The sequence below is a fragment of the Pimephales promelas genome, chromosome 3 (genome assembly GCF_988280905.1).
Source record: "Pimephales promelas chromosome 3, fPimPro1.hap1.1, whole genome shotgun sequence".
In the NCBI taxonomy this organism is placed as follows: Eukaryota; Metazoa; Chordata; class Actinopteri; order Cypriniformes; family Leuciscidae; genus Pimephales; species Pimephales promelas.
This window is the reverse complement of record NC_142771.1, coordinates 26,762,221-26,782,679: the sequence shown is the minus strand read 5'-3', so window position 1 is coordinate 26,782,679 and position 20,459 is coordinate 26,762,221. Positions and strand designations below refer to the sequence as shown.

Genomic DNA, 20,459 nt, shown 5'->3' with positions numbered 1-20,459 from the left:
TGCCATTCATAAATGGTCGACAATAATAACATGGATTATGTCTCATTTGCTTGCAGTTTTCAATCGTGTTTCTTTAACATCGGAAATTTATAAGTCATCACCATAAAAGTGCCTCTTCAAATTCTGTTTATTCAAGGAAGACTAGAGAGAATTACGACGTCCTTTTGTCAGGACAGCTCAGCAGCAGCAGTCTCCGCTGGAAACAATTCAGACTTTTTTTCTCTAGCGTTCAAAGCTTGACTTGTTTCAGAACAATTCATAAATAATTGACTGAGCCTGATAGGCATGAAATACTTGCCGTTAGTCTCGGGAGATTTGCAGAGCGTAATTAATAAAAACTGACCTTGAGATAGCGAGAGGTGATTTACTGCAAGCAGCAGAGAGGAAATGAAACAGAGCGAATGAGAGAAGGCCAAAACGCCACAAACCCCTTGACATGGGCCTTCTTGATCTGGGTTGTCATGACTCTTACCTGCCCAGCCAGCATCTCGTAGAGCAAAACTCCAAAAGCCCACCAGTCCACTGACTTTCCATATGGCTGGTAAGCGATGATCTGAAACAGACACACACAGAGCGTAAGGCGTAAACAGAACCAATTGCAAATGGGTAACACTCCAAGGACAACTGTAATTATTTAAATCAATCCACGCAATCACATGCTGGAGAGTTTCAGAAGCCCCAAAGTGCTCATGATGCTTTCAACATGTGTTTTACGTGCTGTAAAGTGTCTTGCACACAATATGAAATAGCTAAAGCTTTGAGGACTAAATTAACTGAAATCCTTCAACTCCTACAGCGTGTTGTGTCTGGGTTTGGGAGCGTGTTGTTGACATGAATCCATCTCAGGTTACACTTGGAGCTGTAAGATGGTGGGATGAACTTTCAATTACATGATGCTGCCTCTGGGTAACACACACATTTTCTTTACTACGAGCACATGACTTATATGAGATAGGAATACAGTGGTTAATATTGAAAGAATGACTTTCAATAAAACAATACAAAGCTTTTCTTGGACATACTGTGTCCTGGTGGGTCATTTCAAAATCATATTTTGGCATATTCTGCTCTGGAGAAATGCCTTGGGAAAAGCTAGTCTTTGTAGATGTTTACATATCAAAAAATAAATGATTTATAGGTGATGTGAAACTGAATTATGTGAGTTTGCTTTCTAAAAACAACAGTATGAAAGAATAGAGTCATTAAAAAGAAGCTATCATATGCTATGTTTCTTATTCTTAGTTTTTATATTATTTATTATTAGGGTGTCTAACCTATTGGTATTTTACCTTATATTTAAGATGAATTATCGATATTGTTTATCTAAAGCAGTTATATTAGACTCTGTCATTATGTTATCCTAAGGACGGTCACACTAAGCACAATAAAAAAATATATATATTATTGTTCTTTGACGTTTAACTTTTTTAATATTGTAAATACAGCTAAATGTATAGTCACTATTTAAATCAAAATCCTGTATTTGATTCATTTCCTTCTATTGTAGCACAGATTTAACAACATACCTCTTTAATAGTCTCATTACTAATCAGAAACTAGATATAGCAGGAATATGTGGAGAAGGTCCCTTTATATTGCGGTACAACCATTAAAGGGTTAAACGAGAATTTTCATTTTTTGGTGAACTATCACAAAAATTTGTGTCTACAAAAGAGATCCATTTTAAATAAATGCAGTTATTTTGAACTTTATACATAACAAAAGAATTCTGAAAAAATGATCACGGTTTCCACTGCATATCTGCATAATCAGCTGATTTCTGAAGGGTCATGTGACACTGAAGACTGGCGTAATGATGCTGAAAAAAATCAGCTCTGACATCACTGCAAAAAATGACATTTTAAAATATAATATATAGCCTAACAGACATTTTAAATCGTAATAATATTTCACAAAATTACAGTTTTTTACTTTATATTTTATCAAATAAATGCAGCCTTGGTGAACAAAAAGAGATTTCTTTCAAACGAAAATCTTTGAACAGTAGAGTAAAAAAGCACCTCCTTCAAATACTCTTTTTAAAACACAGTTTCTGATTAGTAATAAATTCCATTTTATACAAGAAAAATTAATCATACATTTTTTAAACATTACCCCCACCCCCTTTTTTCACTTGAATGAATCTGGTCAAATGTTTGTGAATCAGTCCGAATCAGACTGAACAATTCAGACAACTCACTTCCTCACTGAGTCGTATCTGATGTTGAAGTTTTCATGTGTTATCCCAATATAAGATTAGTCTACCCAGATAGCAAACTGACATTGAATCAACGTGGAAACGACGTCTCTCATGACATTGAAACAACGTTGATTTGCTCATCGAATTAACGTTGAACCAACGTCAGATGCGGCATTCTTCAAAGCTAAATGAAATCGAAAATTGGTTTGCTTTCATTACGTTGAAACAACGTGTTGATTTCAAGTTGATTTTCCGTTAGTTTTGAAAGAATGACGCATCTGACGTTGGTTCAACGTTAATTCGATGAGCAAAACAATGTCAGATCAACGTTGTTTCGATGTCATATTTCCACGTTGATTCAATGTCAGTCTGCTATCTGGGTAAGCACTGACTGGTAAAGATGGGTAGGTGTGAGACCAAGTACAGGTACAGTAGTGAAGCTCTGGTACATTAGCAAATGTTCATGAATTATACACACATGAAATATGTAGGCCACTGGCTCTTCTCTCTCATTCAGGACTTTGCTAATCCTCAACAGACATGTACCTTTCGAAGCACTTACCTCAGGGGCGATGTAGTCAGGGGTCCCACAGAAGGTCTTGGTGGTGACTCCATCAAGCATGTTCTCCTTGCACATCCCAAAGTCGGCAATTTTGATATGACCCTCTGCGTCCAACATGACGTTATCCAACTTTAGATCTCTGATGAACAGAGGTGAGATGAATCAGTGGAAGATGCAAATGAGCAAGAACAAGGAGTGTGTGTGTGTGTGTCAATCATGACAAGTATGTTATTGCATATGGTAATGTTAACGGATTTGGTCTTGGTGGACTAGATCTGCTACGCTGTTGATTATTGCTGAGGCTGCTACTGCTAACAGATTGACAAACACACTGCTGTGCGCATGTAATGCCTGGTTCAGATTACACGATTTTTTTTTGTCTGTTATGATAGTCACTGTGTCAGATTTTGACTCCTAAAATCTTGTCATGTTGTGGACAAGACATGTCAGACTACACGTTGCTTCCTGACCAGTCATCGCATGCTATCTTTAACGGCGCGCGTGATGTCATCGAGAAGGCGACACTAGTAGCGAGTGACTTCCAGAAACTAACGTAAACAAATAATGGATGAAGCGGTGAGTGTTGTATTGGCTGTCCTGTGTTCAGGAAAACCCGACAATGGACACATTCCTGGATTGCTCAAAGAGGACAGTATGGGCTGTCAATCCTCCAAAGAGAACTTGAGGTAAAATATTGTTTTCTTATATATTTTTAGTTTTAGTTTTAAGGTTAGCACCATCGTCTCTCTTTCGTTTCGCCATTTTTGAAAGTTGTGTACAGAAAAGCTTCTGTGCTCCTATTGGTCAACCTCATACATGTGACGGAACCGTCGTGGACGACATTAAAAAAATTAAACATGCTAGTTTTTTTGTCGTGATGCCGTGAAGCATCGCAGACGCGACATAGGTTGTCACAATATTTAGGTATGTAGCTTTCTTTCCTAAAGTATTTTAAATGAAATACTGTATGCATACATCACTTTTAAATGATTCACAGAAAATTAATGAATTTATCAACTCTATTGCTGTATTACAATCCAAAAGTATATTTAATCATCTTTCTTAAGTCATGAAACTAGTCTAATAGAGCAGACTTAATGGACAAATGGCAATAAAGCATATAAAATCATTGCAATATTCATTCACTTTTTTATGTCGCCAGCAAAACCATCTCAACTACACCATTAATATTCATTACACTGGCAAGCCTATTCATCTTTACAGGTGAGCTTGATGAAGGAGAAAAAAGGGCTATGTAAAGAATTCATGAGTGTTGTCTGTTTGCAGTGGAAACAAGTTTTGTGTTAACAGACTGAATTACAGCCCAACTTCCTGTTTAGGCCATCGTCCAGGGGCTGACTTGCTACACTGGTACAATGAAAAAGAATAATGTTTTTTTGTAATGTAATGAAATGCGAAACAAGTCAAAACGCTAAGACGCAAGTCATGTTTAATTAAACACAACCCAAGATATCCAATATTTTTTTGTCCACAGAAAGACGTATTGTGTTGTCAATGTTTCACTGGCTGAATGATCGTCACTCAGTTAAACAACAGTACAATAAATTGAATGGACAGTACTTCCATCCCTCACAGCCTTGTTTTTGTTTGCGTCAAACTAAATACAGCATTGACTGAGATCAATTGCTTTGTGTAAGCAAGTGTGTTTTGTGTGTCGCTCTGGAAGCGAGTCGTCTAATACCCCAGCCCCTCTAAATATGCTTGCTGTGGCTATACTGAGCAGTCAATTGTTATCAGCAAGCCTTTTTCCATTTATATGTGTGACTAATATGTGTGTTTCTGTCTGGGCTTCACTCACCTGTATATAATGCCCTTCAAATGCAGGAAGAATAGGCCTATGGCAATTTCTGCAGCATAGAACCTAAAGACATACACACATCTGAATCAATATAAACATTAGAGCACATGAGATGAATCAGTTTAGCTGCTTTTCTTGGAAAATGTGGATGGTCAAAAGCCGGTCAGATGGCCATCACCACAAAATAAAGTCCAACACGAAGTAGAGGGATCTGCATAGTGTGAAGACGGACCAATCAGAATCAAGTATTCCAGAAATCTGCGTTTGATTTCGGAAGTTTTACCTTTCGCTAAACATATTTAGATACATCAAAATCGTCTTCCATTGCGATTTCCTGTATATCTAAATATGTTTACGTACATATTGACGTACACGCGCAAGCTAGGGATGGGCAACGATTAATCGTGATTAATCGCATCCAAAATAAAAGTTTGTGTTTACATACAGTAATATATGTGTGTGTAGTGTGTATAATTAATTTTTTTATGTATAAATACCCACACATGCATGTATATATTTAAGAAAAATGTGTTATTAATATATCAAATATTTATATATAATATTAATTGTGAATAAATATATATAAAATGTATACATGCACATATTTCTTAAAAATATGCATGTGTGGGTATTTATATATACAAATTAATTATACACACTACACAAACATATATTATGTAAACACAAACTTTTATTTTGGATGCGATTAATCGTTGCCCATCCCTAGCGGCAAACTATCACCTCCGACGCATGCGCAGACCGAGGCGCCCGTGCCTTCAGATCACTTGGACATGGCTGTGGTTACACAAGGTAAAAACGATGTAAATACTGTTTGTTTTCTCACACAAACCGCTCGTTTCGTGTCTTAGGCCATCAATGTGTACTTATATTTACGAGTCATTAAATCATGTTTAATTTTGACTTCTCTGTGCATGCTCTTTTAGGTGGACCCCTCAACCTGCATTATATGACTGATAGGAAAAAATACTGTGGAAATAAAGAAACTACATCTTTGATGCCCTTGAGGTCAGCTAAAACATCAAAAATTAATTTCAAAGGGAACTATCCCTTTAATACAGACAAATAAAAGCCCCTCACTGTGTTCCATACAACCATTGTGGGATTTTGCATGTGGAAACCTGGATCTACTCTCTACTACCAACAGCTACAACATGCTGCAATCAAGCAGGTCCTCCAAGTCATTGGACGCTTATAAATACCCTGACCTTTGAACTGTGCTGTGCTTCATATCCAACACATTGACAATGCGGCTCTCCTCCACAGAAAGGGCTAATTCTTTATGATAAAGGGCAGACAGCAAGCTGAAAGCAAAGCAAATAGAGATGAAGCTTGTTAGATGTGGAGACAGAACGCGGTTCTGAGAGGAGATTGCCGCAAAGGTCAGCTCAGTCATCTACTGCCAAGGTGCCGCCCATACTGAGATCATCCTCAAACGCCTGTCTATTTGCCTTCGGTTCTTTCTTTCTTCAAATTAGTTACAGGGTGGTTCACAGGAATTTCAGCTTGTATGTGATGACTTTAAATGAATTCAGGCATCAGACTATATCACTTGCGATTGTGCTTTATGAATGCAAAATGCTCTGGGTTTGCTACTTTATTAATAGGAGAACTAGTTTACCTTTTACTTATCTTATACTAATTTATAGAGAGTAAAAGTAGGGGTGTGCGATACTGACATTTAAAAAAAAAAGTACTTAGATATTGTCGATAACAATAATTAGACAATATTCTGCTGAGCATCCTGGTACCTTGGCTGGTTTAGGTCTGTCATGGAACATTAATTCCCAAAGCTCATATTCATTCATATTTCATATTCTTCATATACTGTGTGGTGGTTAGTTCACGGCAGTGACAGACATTAACATTTCATTAAGGGGTGCTATTTGCCCCCTTAAATTGATTTCCAGGGGCATTTTGACCTTTTTCTAACCTTATTAGTACACATCTTCTATGTCAAGGTCTTACATTTAATCAATAAATATTACAATAAGACAATATAGGCCTGTTACCAATAAAATTAAATCAGAATCAACAAAATGCAAAAGTTCAAGCGACTGATTCATTCAGGAACATAATCAAGCGATTGTCTTCAAGAATGAGTCATTGAATTATTGACTCATCAGATTGGTTTAAAGCACATGACTCATTCAGTAATGAAACACTGCTGTGTGTTGCTACATAACACAATGGTTAATCTATGGTTTTGTTAACAACTATTTTCATTGGTGAAATAGTGCAGACTGTACTAAGAATATCGTGTCTAAAATATAACTCACTATTATCTTCTTAAAAATGGCTCTGTTGCTCATGTGATTTTACAAAATTATGATATAAATATAAGACATACACTCACACAGGGGCATTTTTGCCTCATATCTTGAATTTTGGAGTCATTCTACTAGGTTACTTCATGCTCTGAAAGCATGCACTATCAAGTGTGTTTGTTTGGCTTTTAAAAAATGATCTTGCACATCGTTAAAACAACAAGTACTTTATTTCCAAAGATTAAACATATTGCACAAATAAGTGTTATATTTTTCATCTCATCTGCCTCAACACCTCAACAAACCACAGGGGGAGAGATGCATAGATAAATAGATCTGCAGAAATAGAGATAAAAAGAAAAAAAAGAAGAGTGAAAGAGAAAGTCAAAGATGGGGAGAGCAAGTTGACCTGGCTTTCGAACACCTAATTACAAATTATGCTGAGTAGACGCTTCATTTCTCCAACAGGAGGGGACTGAGGAAGAGGAGGAGGAGCGACAGCAGAAAGAGTGGCCCAAACTAGTTTAAGGTCACTTAAGTGACAACACTGCACAGTGGGAAATTTTTTTCTGCCCTTTGAATGTCCCTCCCTTCCCCCCATCATCCAACAATAACAAGGAGAGCTCCTGTTCATTCTACAGTGTGTGGTGTGCTAGCTAAATTACCACATTTAACCAACAGACACACATTGGTGAGCTCATCAATGACCTAATCAATGTGCTCTTTGATTAACTAATCTGTGAGCTCATGGTGAAATAACCAGTTAGCTGATTGAACAGCTTGTGAACAAGTTTTGTGTCAACATTTACCGTTGGTGAGACGGCGCTTTTCCCTCAAAAGGATCATTGGTCAGTAACGTTTTGCTTCCGATTTGACTCTGAAAATGCCACATTTTGCAGTGTAGCCACTTCATGACGCTATGCGGCGACAGAGATGAGAGCTGTACTCACACAGCATGGGGCTCCTTAAACTTCCCGACCTGCTGGATATGGTACATGAGATCCCCACCATTGATGTATTCCATGACAAAGTACAGGCGGTCCTGAAGACACAAAGACAGTAGGTTAGGAGACAAACACAGGACAGCTGAGAAAAGATGACAGAAGGTAAGACAGCTACAGTAACATCCAGCTGAATATAGAAAAGTTACAGAAAAGTATGAAAATGTAACAATTCTGGTACCAATGAATCCTTGACGATTCCGTTAGTAATCAGTAAGTTAGTAATTGTGTTTTGGTTGTTTTCCTTGTTCCTGTTTGCCCGAGTTCTCATTCCTTGTTAGTCGCCACGGTTTCTAAATCGAGTGACACACCTGACCTGTCCCATGTTATGTTGGTAAGTCCTTTGTTTCCTCTGCTCATTGTTCGTGTGCCATTTATGTTTGTGTGGTTTTAGTTATGCTGCATGTTTTCGATTCATTGACATAAAAATATTGAGGTTACTGACAAAAATAAAGAAACAGAACAGTTCTGTTTATAACTGTTTGACTCACACACACAAAAAAAAAATCAAGTCAACCACTCAGGAATTGGATTACACTGGTCACACTGTATATTTTTTTATTTAATTAATCAAAAATATAGTCATTAATTTGGGAATTGGATGGAATTAGTCATGCTATATATATATCTTTCCTGTCACTCAACCCCCTTCAAAAACATTTACTATTAGTGACCATTAAGACATTTTAACGCATCCATACACAACTGCACATTCACAAACACGAGCCAAAACCAAGGGCCAAAATCCAGAGATCAAAACACACTGGACATCTTCATATCTGGAAGTTTCAGCCACATTTTCCCTGGGCTCCAGTTTATTGGCTTTCTTCCTGTAATGATGAGGCTTATTTTGCATCAGTTGCGGGTGGTGTAATTTCCTGCAGTGGTGGTGGTGTGTGTTTGTGTGTTTGCTAGTGTGTATGTGTGTGATGGTCAGGGAAATTAGAGTCAGGGAGGATTAAGAGACTGAAAGTGATGAAGAGTGCGAGAGGGACAGGGACTGCTAGGCAGCAGTGCTTAAAGGAGGTCCCATCACTGTCAGGAAGGAGCGAGGGAGGGCGGGAAAGAGTCTTTACGTCACTCCACTACACACCAACTACCTAAACCCCCACAACTACAACACAACACTATACAAAACTGCACAGGCCCACACACACACACACACGTGTACGTGTGCACACACACAAACACACACCTGACTAACTCCCCATTATAGGCTTGAGGATAATCTACATGACTGCAGCTGTTTGGCTGTCAAATACCTCCTGTGACTGATCCCCCTCCATAAAGAAATCCCCTCCCATCACCCCGCTTGGGTATCTTGCCACTAACCAGGCTTTATTTGCTCTTAACGAATGTGCGTGCGAAGGAGGAGATGATTTAGAGACGTAGCTTCGTTTGAGATCCAATGCGTTTCCAGAAAAATCCGGCAAAAAAGCGCTTTAGCCGCATGACGTGACAATCTTTTCCTCCCCCAGAGTCTCATTGGTTTCTGACTCAGTATTCTCTATCCTTTGACTCTCATTTCCTGTCTCGATTTCTCAGTCTCTTGCTATCTTGCTGTTGGTGACAGGGGCTCATGCGGCGCTCAGTAGGATGTCGAGAGACGGCGATGCTGCCCGTCACAGCTCTGCTGCGGACACAGATGAGTGTGTGGCGAGCTGCCCCACTGTGAGCATGTCACATTCACATGACCACACACACACACCATTCTTGTCTATGTACAAATGACTGCAGTCTCTAAGCACGGGATGGGAGGGATGAATTCAAGTGTGTGTGCACACGCATGTGTATGTTTGGTCACATGCCGCAAAGGGAAAGAATACAAAGTGACGTGCCCACGTTTATGCTTATGTCAAAGAAGAGAAAAGACGAAAAGAGAATATGTGAGATGAGACTGCAATAAAAGAGACAAGAACAAAAGAGACAAGACTACAACCGAAGAAGGAAAGAGGCGAGAAGAGGGAGGTGAGAAAAAAAAAGAGTAGAGACCAGATGAGAAGAGGAAAGAACCAGCGACCAGACAGAACAAGATGAGAAGTGACGAGACAAGAGGTGATAAGAGAAGAGATGAGACGAGACGAAACAAGGTGAGAAGAGACAAGAAGAGAATAGAAGATGAAGATGCAAAGAGAATAGCAGAGGTGAGATGAATGAGACCAGACGAGAAGAGAAGCTGTAGTACCATGGTCTGAAAGCAGGAGTGCAGATAAGTGAGGAAGGGTGGTTTTCCTGACAAGGCCAACACTCTCTTCTCCACCATAGTGCATTCAACATCATCATCCTGGATTACCACATCCTTCTTCAGGATCTTTATGGCATACAGCTCATCTCCACCCTTCTTCTCGGCCAACATCACCTATAAAAAGACAAACAGAGAGTGAAGGTAGAGTTATGTAAACACACACGCTTCATTTTTTTAGCAGTAGATACACTGGCATTTGCCTGCAGATCAATACAGCACTCATTCTCAGCACGTTTAGAGCAGAGAACAGCTGCAGCTGGGACAGAGATGATATACAAAGACGAGGAGAAATGACGGACACAAGAGACAACGCTCTCGAGCCAGTGTGAGGACAATAAGGAGCAGATTTGAGTGTGAAATCATGAGTGATGGATTGAGCCTAAAAACACACGCGCTAAAGAGAATAAAAGAGACGACTAGAGAAAGAGAGAGACAAAAAATGAGGGATGAAAAAGAGGGAGAGGTGAAAGAGAGAAAGACTGCAGTGAGTGAAGGAGGAATATAAATTAGGGAAGATGAAGGGAGGGAGAGACAAGGATAATTTAATATAAGGTTAATAAAGTTAATATTGTAAATAGAACAAACATTTTAACTGAAATACCACTTTTGAATTACAAACAAACCTAACCTAAATACATCTTTCAAACATAACACTGAAACAATCTAAACACAATGAAAAAGTCTAATTAAATTCATTAACTTTAACAGTGCTAAACACTTTTTTAACAGTGCTAAACACATTTATTAAAATAAATTATAGGGAGAAAATAAAAAAAAGAAATAAAAAAATAATAATTCAACAAACATTCTCAACTACTATACCACTAAGCAGCGAGACGTCTGTCAAAGGGATACTCCACCTTTTTTGAAAATAGGCTCATTTTACAACTCCCTCAGAGTTAAACAGTCGAGTTTTACCATTTTCGAATCAATTCAGCCGATTTTCTGATATTTAGAAGAATATCAGTAACCAGACCGTTTCTGGTCTCATTGACTTCCATAGTATATATTTTTTGCCTACTATGGAAGTCAATGAGACCAGAAACTCTCTGGTTACAGATACAGTATTCTTCTATATCAGAAATATCAGAAATATCAGAACATCGGCTGAATGGATTCGAAAACGGTAAAACCCGACTGTTTAACTCTGGGGGAGTTGTAAATGAGCCTATTTCCAAAAAAAGTGGATTATCCCTTTAAAACATCCGTTACCTCACAAATATAGATAAAACATAGATGACCTTGACAAATGAAATCAAACAAAGATCTCAATAACTACCAATAAATTGTAAACAAACAAAAGCACTGACATTTCAGGCTTCAAGTTTCACTTTCTACAGTACATTGCATCCATATGCAAATTAAGTATATTTTTCAGTAAAGAGTGACAGTCAGTTAGTTGAAAAGTTTTCAAAACTGTAGCTTTTCCAGCGACTTTTTTCAAACAAAAAGCACACCAAGGCAGTAGACTACGGCAGTACTCTCTTCCCCAAATATGTAGAGCTAGAACATCTGATTCTTTGCAGTAAATCTGTTCATGTAAATAAAACCAATTCAAAAAAATATTTACAGACTTGAGTTCCTGGGTGGGATTTTACTTTTTAAGAGTATCTTATAGCTTGGAAAGCTACAGATTCAAATTAGCTTCTCCAACACAGTTGGTGTGCATGTGCGTGTGCGTGAGTGTGTGCGCACGTGATCCATTTAAACCCAATTCAATATGCCTGACACAGCCGCAGCACTTCTTGTCACCAAACCAATAGATTTTCATGTGTGTGTGAAAGCATCTCTCAAATAACTCTCCTCATTCTGCGTCAAGGTGACAGAGAAAATCCTGACAGAGGAAAAGTAATGCTTAAAGAAACTTTACGGACAGTCTGACTCTGCCTTTTAGCTCTGTCGAAAATAAATGCACATATTGAAATTAGTTATTTCAGTGTAAAGGCAGCCCCAGATGGACACCTTGTGACTGGCGATGGGAAAAGAGAAACGATACACTTCAACATTACAGAGGACACCATCTGCTCCTCACAGGCTCTACATCCTAACACACACACACACACGCACACTCACTCTACTCTGGCAGCATAGCAAGCAGGTTATGTCCATTCCAACGCATTCATTACCGCTGCATACCTGTTTAGAAAAACGCATATCAAACAAAAGGTGCGCGACTGCATAGGGTGCTTCAAAGTCTCAAGGACATTGTCAGCTAGTGCAGCCACACAGCAGTCTCGTTGGATGAGAACTGCTCCGGGATCAGCATATTCAAGGACAGAATCTGATCAATGACCATGACTCCAACTGTGAGATCTGCATCAAACCCATAATCACACAACCGGACTCATGAAAGTGCACATTTGTCATCCTTTCAAGTTCCCTCTCCCATTCACACTTAATTTTCAAGTAAAATATCCTTAAAGAGTTATAATGGTTATAATGTACCATATAATGGTACATGCACTTTTTCAAGTTGATTGTACTGAAATGTATGTTGGCAGTGCCTGTACTCAACCATCAGATAATGATGAAAATGTATCCAGTGTTTTTGTTTTAATCTCCTTGTATGTTTTCCCCTGCCTCAAATTGAGCCGTTCGTTTTTGTGACGTCAATAAAACGGACACCCCTCCCACGATTGTTGATTGACAGCAGCATTTCAGCGTTTCTAACCCGCACTGAGCAAGCTGTCATCATAGTCCGTCATTGTTGATACGCTGGAGCAGAATGGCGTCTAAATGATTGTGGTGTTCTGTTCTCCGGTGCATTAATGAACACAGCCATCATTTTGATGTTCCTAAATCCGAACCGCTGAAGACGTAGTAGCTGAGTTTTGTTTTCGAAGGGAATATTCCTCACGATCAACGATTCGCGATTCGCAAATCTTTTCTCACCAGACTGACAATGACCAAGGATGAGCCATTTTTTAAAATTGCAATTTCTCTGAAATTAAAAATCTTTGGAAACTTTTGGCAAGTCATTTTTGGATATTTGATTACAAAAATCTCACATATTGTATCTTTAAAAAGCATCTGCCAATAAAAAGGCTTCAGACAAAAAAAACAAAAAAAACTTCCTTCTGCTTCTTTAGCTTTAAGCAGCCGCCACTGCTGTGTGTTGTGATAAAGGAATATTTTAGTATACTGAAAAACTACTGACTAAGACTGACAAACTATGTTTCAAAAAACTTGTTTTAATACTTATATTTACAACAAATCAGTTCCAATTTGATGTTGTCACTGTAGTTATCCTGATTGTATGCAACAATATTTAGAAATAAAAAGTAAAAAAATGCATTGTTGTGTTAATTATGGTTCCAATTTGTCACCCTAACAAAATTTACAATACAGTCGATTCAACCTTTAGTGCAACAAGAATTTGTAAGTAAAAACCCCATTAATTTTTTTCCATACGGGAATTGATTTAACAATAACTTAACCTTCAACCATTAAAGACAGACATACAATGAGCAACAAGGTTGTAAATCGATGGTATAAGCTTTTGTTGAAGCGAATATCCAGAATTATTTCTACTTTTTTTATTTGGGTTTAACTGTGGAATTCCTGGCGAACAACCAGTGTTGTAGTACTCGAGACTCGGACTCGTCTCGGACTGGGTCTCGAGACCATATTTTAATGGTCTTGGTCTTGTCATGGACTCGTGTGCATTTGGACTCGGAATTGACTCGTACTCGAAAAAAAATTTTTTTAGGACTCGGACTTATTCCCGAGTCCACTCGAGTTCAATTCAAAATATTTTTCATGATTATTAATGTATGTTAATAAAATATTTCTTTAAATTGATTGACACGCCCAGTGATTAGTTATTTTCTAGTGCACAACTGCACATGACAAATTGTAATAAAATTACTTTTAACACCACCTACTATGTGGCCTTTGTACCCTAAACTGATCATATTTTTTAAACTCTAAGTAAATTCAGAAAAAAAAAAAAAGGATTTCTCTAAGTAAATAAAAGTAAATTAGGTAATCAACCCTCACTGGTCTCGGTCTCGACTCGCACTCAACCATCTCTGGTCTTGGACTCGACTTGGACTCGACTCTCTATGGACTCGGTCTTGACTCGGACTCGACTCTCTCTGGTCTCGGTCTCGACTCGGACTCGAGTGAGGTGGTCTCGACTACAACACTGCGAAGAACGACATTACCCAAATTCTGCAAAAATAATCTACACCAATCAGAGAATCGGAACACTGAGAATAACGTAGAGTCAGTAACCCTATATTCCATATTAAACATCAACATCTTCAAATTAACAGTTTTATTTTTCTCCATTGCTTTTAATTAGATTGTCATTTGCAATGCTTCACTGTACTGTTGACTTTTCCCTCATTAAAGCTGTTAAGTTCTGGAAAACAAATAGTGATTTTTTAAAATTGCAAGTTGTGGCTGACGTCAGCACTGACTTTCCCATCTGAACACGAGCCTATGAGATTGCATAGAACCTCAGATACATGTACAGACATTTGTGCCTGATGTTTGGTCGCAGCACAGCACTGGACAGGTCAGACCACGTCTGTCGTGATGTGGATGACATCAAACAGTCTCGGCTAATGATGATGACAGAGGTCTAGCACTACACCTCGACATATCAATATCATTTTAAAAATCCTGTTGCCATGGCAACTGGCAGCAGATGGAACATGAGCGTACATGAGAATGCCCACTCACCCTCCTATCTATCCTCTTGCTGTTTTTTAGTCCTGCTTTCTAGTCATCTTAGTTGTTTAGAGTGACCTCACAGCTCAAGATTACATGCTGCTCAAAGCACCAGCGAGCCTACCTGATACACACAGAGAGAAACAGAGCGAAAGACGAGGGCGAGAGTTACCTTTCCAAAGCTACCCTTGCCCAGCACCATGAGAAAGTTGAAGTCAGACAGTTTCATGCGGTCCCGGTTGCCATTGCTGTCGAATTTGGAGATGGCATTGGAGGAAGAGCCGTCTGTTTTGCTGGGACCAATTTTAGCTCTCTGTTGGGAAAGAGCAAAAAGAAACAATAAGCTTGTGTTATTAGTTTGGGGTCAGACACACACACACACGTTTATTTGTCTAGCACGCTGGCGACTTTCATTTGACTTCTATTGTTTTTTATACTGAGTCTGAGCCAACAATATATTCTTTCCCCTAATCCTAAAAGCAACCGTCACAGTAACTTAGGGACGACGCACCAATATTAAAATTCTTGCTGGAAACAATAAGCTGATAATTATTTCCATGTTATGGCAGCAAATGGTCAATTAAATATTGCACTATATTTTCTAAATAAATAAACGTACAAATAACAACTAAAACCAACCATTTTAAATGCTACAAGTGAATCTGGGCAACAAATTCAGTATGATAAAATGTATATTAATTTTAAGATTTGTTAAAGATTGTTTCCCCTCAATTATTAGTGTTTTTAACGTTCAGTGAGTGTTAGATGAAGGAAAATATAACCTAAACTTATATGAATCAGTATATAGAGTTTAATTAAAAACAAGTCTAAAACTAGCCGATTATAAATTTGGCCATATATATATATATACAGTATTGATGATAGTGAATCTAATTAATGAAAAATATCACCTTGCTGTAAAACAAATATGGCACCCACATATTGTGCATCCCTACAGAAAACTGTTAGCATTTTTACATTATCATTAGGACATTTACTGTTTATTCAAAGCTAAACATATATACAAGACATTAAGTCTGTGACAAGTTGACAGCTAGTCTGTGACTAGAAAGTCACATCATTACCTTAAAATGTAATTTTGTCTGAACCTGTTTGAAATCTAGCCGTCTTGTCTTCATGAATGTGCAACGAGAGCGCAGCAATGACTAGGCTAATGAAATCGTGAAAGAGCGAAAGAGTGCAAGAAGGCAGCGAGGCACTGTGAAGAGTGAGCAAATATGTCTCCTCAAGCACTGTGTCATCTATATTTCTTGTCTTTTTCTAATTATTCTGTGATCCTTTGCTGGTCTCCACAATGATTTCAGGTTCTACCCTTGTGGGCAAAACCTGACGTAGACACACACACACACACACACACACACACACACACATAACATAAAACATAAAAACGAGCCACAGCCTGACATCCCTTGTTTGTTTTTATCTGTTGATGTTACTGAATTTCTTAAGCAGGTCTATTCATCACATCCTTGCTAAATCTGTCAAATACATGATTCAGCAAACGCTGGGTAAACCTGTCACCCAGACTGCGGATGAAGCAAATTTTGGCTATTGTGTGCATGTGTGAAAGAGACAGCATGTATCTGTAATACAAAGAGAGATATTAAATATGTCTTTGGCAGCATTTGTAAAACAGCTCTAAAGTGTTTGTTAGACACAGAGGAAGTGGGTGTGTGTCTATTAAACTGTGGCTTGTGCATGTGTGTGTGTGTGTGTGTGTCTCGCTCTCCCTGGGTGAACGTTTAGTTTCTGGCAGTGATCTCGCTGCCCAAGCTGGCATGCTAGGGAATGACAGACGGCCAGTGTAAATGTCTGTGGTTCCTTCTGTATTAAGTGTGTGTGCGGTCACAGGCCATAGTCATTAGGCCCGGTCGGCTGCAGGCTGAGGGGAAATGTACTGCCGATATCCTTGTTCACCAACTTTCTCCTTCACAGTCCACTGAGAACTGATCCATTATCTACAGCTGTAGAGTCCATCACACCTACAGCAGCCTAGCAACAGGTCGCGCGCACACACACACACACACACACACTAATACCATCTTAAATGCTCTAAAAGCTTTTTTTCATTCACAACACGTTACGCATAGCACTTGGGGTCAGACAAAACACAACAGTGTGTCAAAATTCCTCACTTACTTTCCTTTTTATTCACTATTTTAACTGGACTTTAACTTTATTTCTCATTTTCCAATTCAGAAAAAAAATATTTAAACATACATGAAATAAGATCAATTTACTTGGGGAGCAAAATACATTATATATTAAGACTGTATGGTCCAAACATTTCACAGATGACTGTTTCCTCAACTCTATGAACGTCTGAAAATAAATCGATCGAGTCACCAAGCAACAATTTCTGATGTGTAGCCTAATTGTTCAAGTTCAGACAGGTAAGTTAATCTTTCTCTCAAAATCGTTCAATACTGTTTATGCATTAGTAACTCAAGCCAGTGACTAAAATATCAACTTCACATTGTTTCTTTTAGTAGGATGAAAATAATCGTATTTAAATTGTGATCAAATTATACAGAAAGCGACCAAAGAACAATCTTTCCACACAGAGCGAGTTTATCTTGACAACTCGTTATGACATCAATGAAGCACGTTACACTGCACGGCGAAGCTCTTACTGTATGTACATCATCGTGTTTGCATTGGTGAAAGCATTAGAGAGAGTGCAGAAACTGCGTTACAATGATAAGATCTTCATTCTCGCGATCAACAGACTGTCCTCTGCTTGCTCAATGCTCATCACGGCAACATTTTATGTGATGGGAATAGATCTAAATACTTCAAAAACTTCTCACGATTCGGTAATCTCAATAGATGTAATAGTAAAAAACTATTATAGCTGTAGTAAAAGTATTCGAGAAAGTTTCACATGTAATACATACCGTAGCTATTTGATATGCAAGCATGTCAGCCAATCACAGCAGTGGGCGGTTACACTGAATCCCACAGCAGACACGCCCCTTCAAACAGAGCGTTCAAATCAGAGGCTAAAATCAGGCTAAGAAAATTGCTTTTTATAACTAAATCATGACTATTTTTGAAAAAACATACTAACATTATAAGGGCAACCAAGGAAACATTATAAAATAATAAAATAACCCCATGTCAGGGGACCTTAAATCAAAATAATGTTAATTTCAACATTTACTAATACATTACTGAAATCAAAAGTTGTGTTTGTTACCATCAGTTAATGCACTGTGAACTAACATGAACATACAATGAAAGGCTGTATTTTTATTATTAACAAAGATTAATAAACATGCAACACATTTTTTGTTCATTGTTCGTTCATGTTAGTTACATACATTAACTAACTAATGAAACATTGTTAAGTGTAACCAAATGTTTATTTAAATGTTTAATTTTTTTAAATTTATTTATTATTATTTTTTTACATTTATTTATTAATAATCGATGTGACAGAACTAACAGGAAACTATAGGAGGGAACGTATATCTAAGACGTATTCAATTATTCAAATGCAAGTGTCTCCCTAGAGCGTGTCCTCTGTCCGCTAGGCCACATTTCAGAAAAACTCACGCACTAAAATACACACAATTTTTTGTCTTTTTTTGTGCTAATTTATGCAGTGCACACGCATCTCTTAAATTCCACATGCCACTAACATGATGTGATGAACAAGAGGTGACTGTAATTAAAACCATGCTGAGCTTATTTCAACCCAGACATCTTTTCAATCATTCCAAATGAATTTCTGCATGCCCCTCGCTTTCCCCACGTTTCCACAGTTATTTACCAGCAGAATGAATGTGTGGGATTGCCTGGGTCCCCTCGGATCATCCCACACGCTCCTGTCTCTCCTGCCCTCTCTCTCGCAGCCTCTTGGAGTACATTCAATTTTAATTTCCAAACTGCTGCCATATTGTGAGGCTGGCATGCAGCTCAGTCTAGCATAGAATTCCATTAACCCAGTCCCTACTGTTCAGACACCACACTTCACACTGTCCCTGCAGACAAACACGGACCGGCTGCCCGGCACTCAGCCTCACTCACACATCCCGGCCTCGTTTTCTACCAAATAAAACCAAAAAATCTTTCATTATTTACTCGCAAAAACCTGTATGACTGACTTTCTTCTGTAAAACATAAAGTGGTTGCTTTGTTTAAAATAATTACAAATGAATGGGGACTGGAACCCTCAGAAACATAATAAAAGTGGACTCATGCGATATATTCTGAACAGCTAAATTAAAGTAGTTGAAAACCTTGGCCAAAACTGCCCTGGGCTCTTGCTAATTAATATAGAAATTGTGCTTTAGTGTCAGATCTTTGCAATGACTCTATTCATTGAGTTAATTTGACTGATTTGTTCACAAATTGAACTGATTTGTTTTGTGAGTTCAACTCGCTGCTTTAACATTCCAGTTAACCGCTCATTGGAGAGCAGGATTGTCAGACAATTCTTTTTTTTTTTTTTTACATTTAATTTATGGGCCAGAACTGACAGAAAACGTTAGAGGGGATGTTATCTGCAAATTATAGAGTGCCGAAGTCACAACGTCCCTCTGTAGGCCAAAACGTGGAAGTGAGTTAGCATTTTAGCACTACCGGTTCCCTCGCTCTAAAGCCTATGGGATTTTTGAATGGGTTTTTGCTAATAAAAATGTTTTCATTTTCAATAAAATGTACAGTATACATTTTGGATTAACTTGTAAAGATTATCTTGATAAACAAAACGTGCAAGGGTCACAACTCTTTGTTAAACACAGAATAAACACAGTCTATGGGGTAAATGCATTGCTTTTCGATCGAGGGAACCCATGCGCCGCTAGCTTCCGAGTTGTCCTACAAAGTGACGTCATCACTTCGGCACTCTATTGCTCTGCTTTTTGGGTACATCTGGAAGGTCATTGGAGGAGAGTGCCGTCAGTGAATGACATGTCATACCACTTTTATGATCCGTTTACACTGCGTTTTGCATCCTTTTTAAAGCTTAAATGTTGTCATTCGTTGTAATTGCCTGGGAAAGACCATGCAGCGCATTCTTTCATTCCATAAGGGGAAAAAGAATACATGTTCGTGTTAATATGAGGGAGTGTAAATGATGACGAAATCTTATTTTGTGGCTGAACAATCCCTCTAACCTCCATAACTCATAGAGTTCCCCCCTATCTCTCGGTAGGTCTGATCTGTAGATCTGTGGGTAGGGACATGTGACCTCTGGGGAAAAGCCATTTGAGAAGCTTTATCTCTCAGCCAAAACCACGAGTTGAGTGGCGCCATTGATCTCTGCTAACACACACACACACACACCATACATGCACACAGAGAAAACGCTCTCCACCTCCTCCTCCATCGATTGCTGGGCGTGAACGAGCGATTAGCTCTGTAGCCAGCTAAGAGCCTCATCACTGGACTAAGGCAGTGTTTCTTTCTTTTGTAAAAGCAAACATTTCAGCTATATTCTGAGCAGCAGTAAAAGCCCATCCACACGCCCTCACACAGACATGCAGCGACAAACGCTCTGCCCGATGACCCTGTGACGACAACTTTCATTTGTCTGATCCAGAATGGACAGGATTGATGCAAGAAAGGAGGAAAGAGAGAATGGGAAGGGAGGGATAAAAACGAAAAGGAGACAAATGCTTATGTGGGTAGATTTCCACTGTG

General features: G+C 38.5%; 1 protein-coding gene across 3 annotated transcripts in view; it reads right to left on the bottom strand.

Annotated features, from left to right (window-relative positions):
* The window catches only part of prkcbb (protein kinase C, beta b), a 127,724-nt gene that overhangs the window by 30,278 nt on the left and 76,987 nt on the right, over positions 1-20,459 (bottom strand). For all 3 annotated transcript variants that reach the window (XR_016155133.1, XM_039685744.2, XM_039685743.2), the window contains exons 9-14: positions 14,962-15,102; positions 10,053-10,226; positions 7,817-7,908; positions 4,582-4,644; positions 2,763-2,901; positions 473-553 (exon numbers count right to left, since the gene is read on the bottom strand). Coding sequence is in view for 2 of the 3 variants with exons in the window: in XM_039685744.2 (XP_039541678.2) it covers positions 473-553; positions 2,763-2,901; positions 4,582-4,644; positions 7,817-7,908; positions 10,053-10,226; positions 14,962-15,102 (690 nt within the window). In the remaining variant the exon portion in view is untranslated. The remainder of the gene's footprint in view (positions 1-472; positions 554-2,762; positions 2,902-4,581; positions 4,645-7,816; positions 7,909-10,052; positions 10,227-14,961; positions 15,103-20,459) is intronic.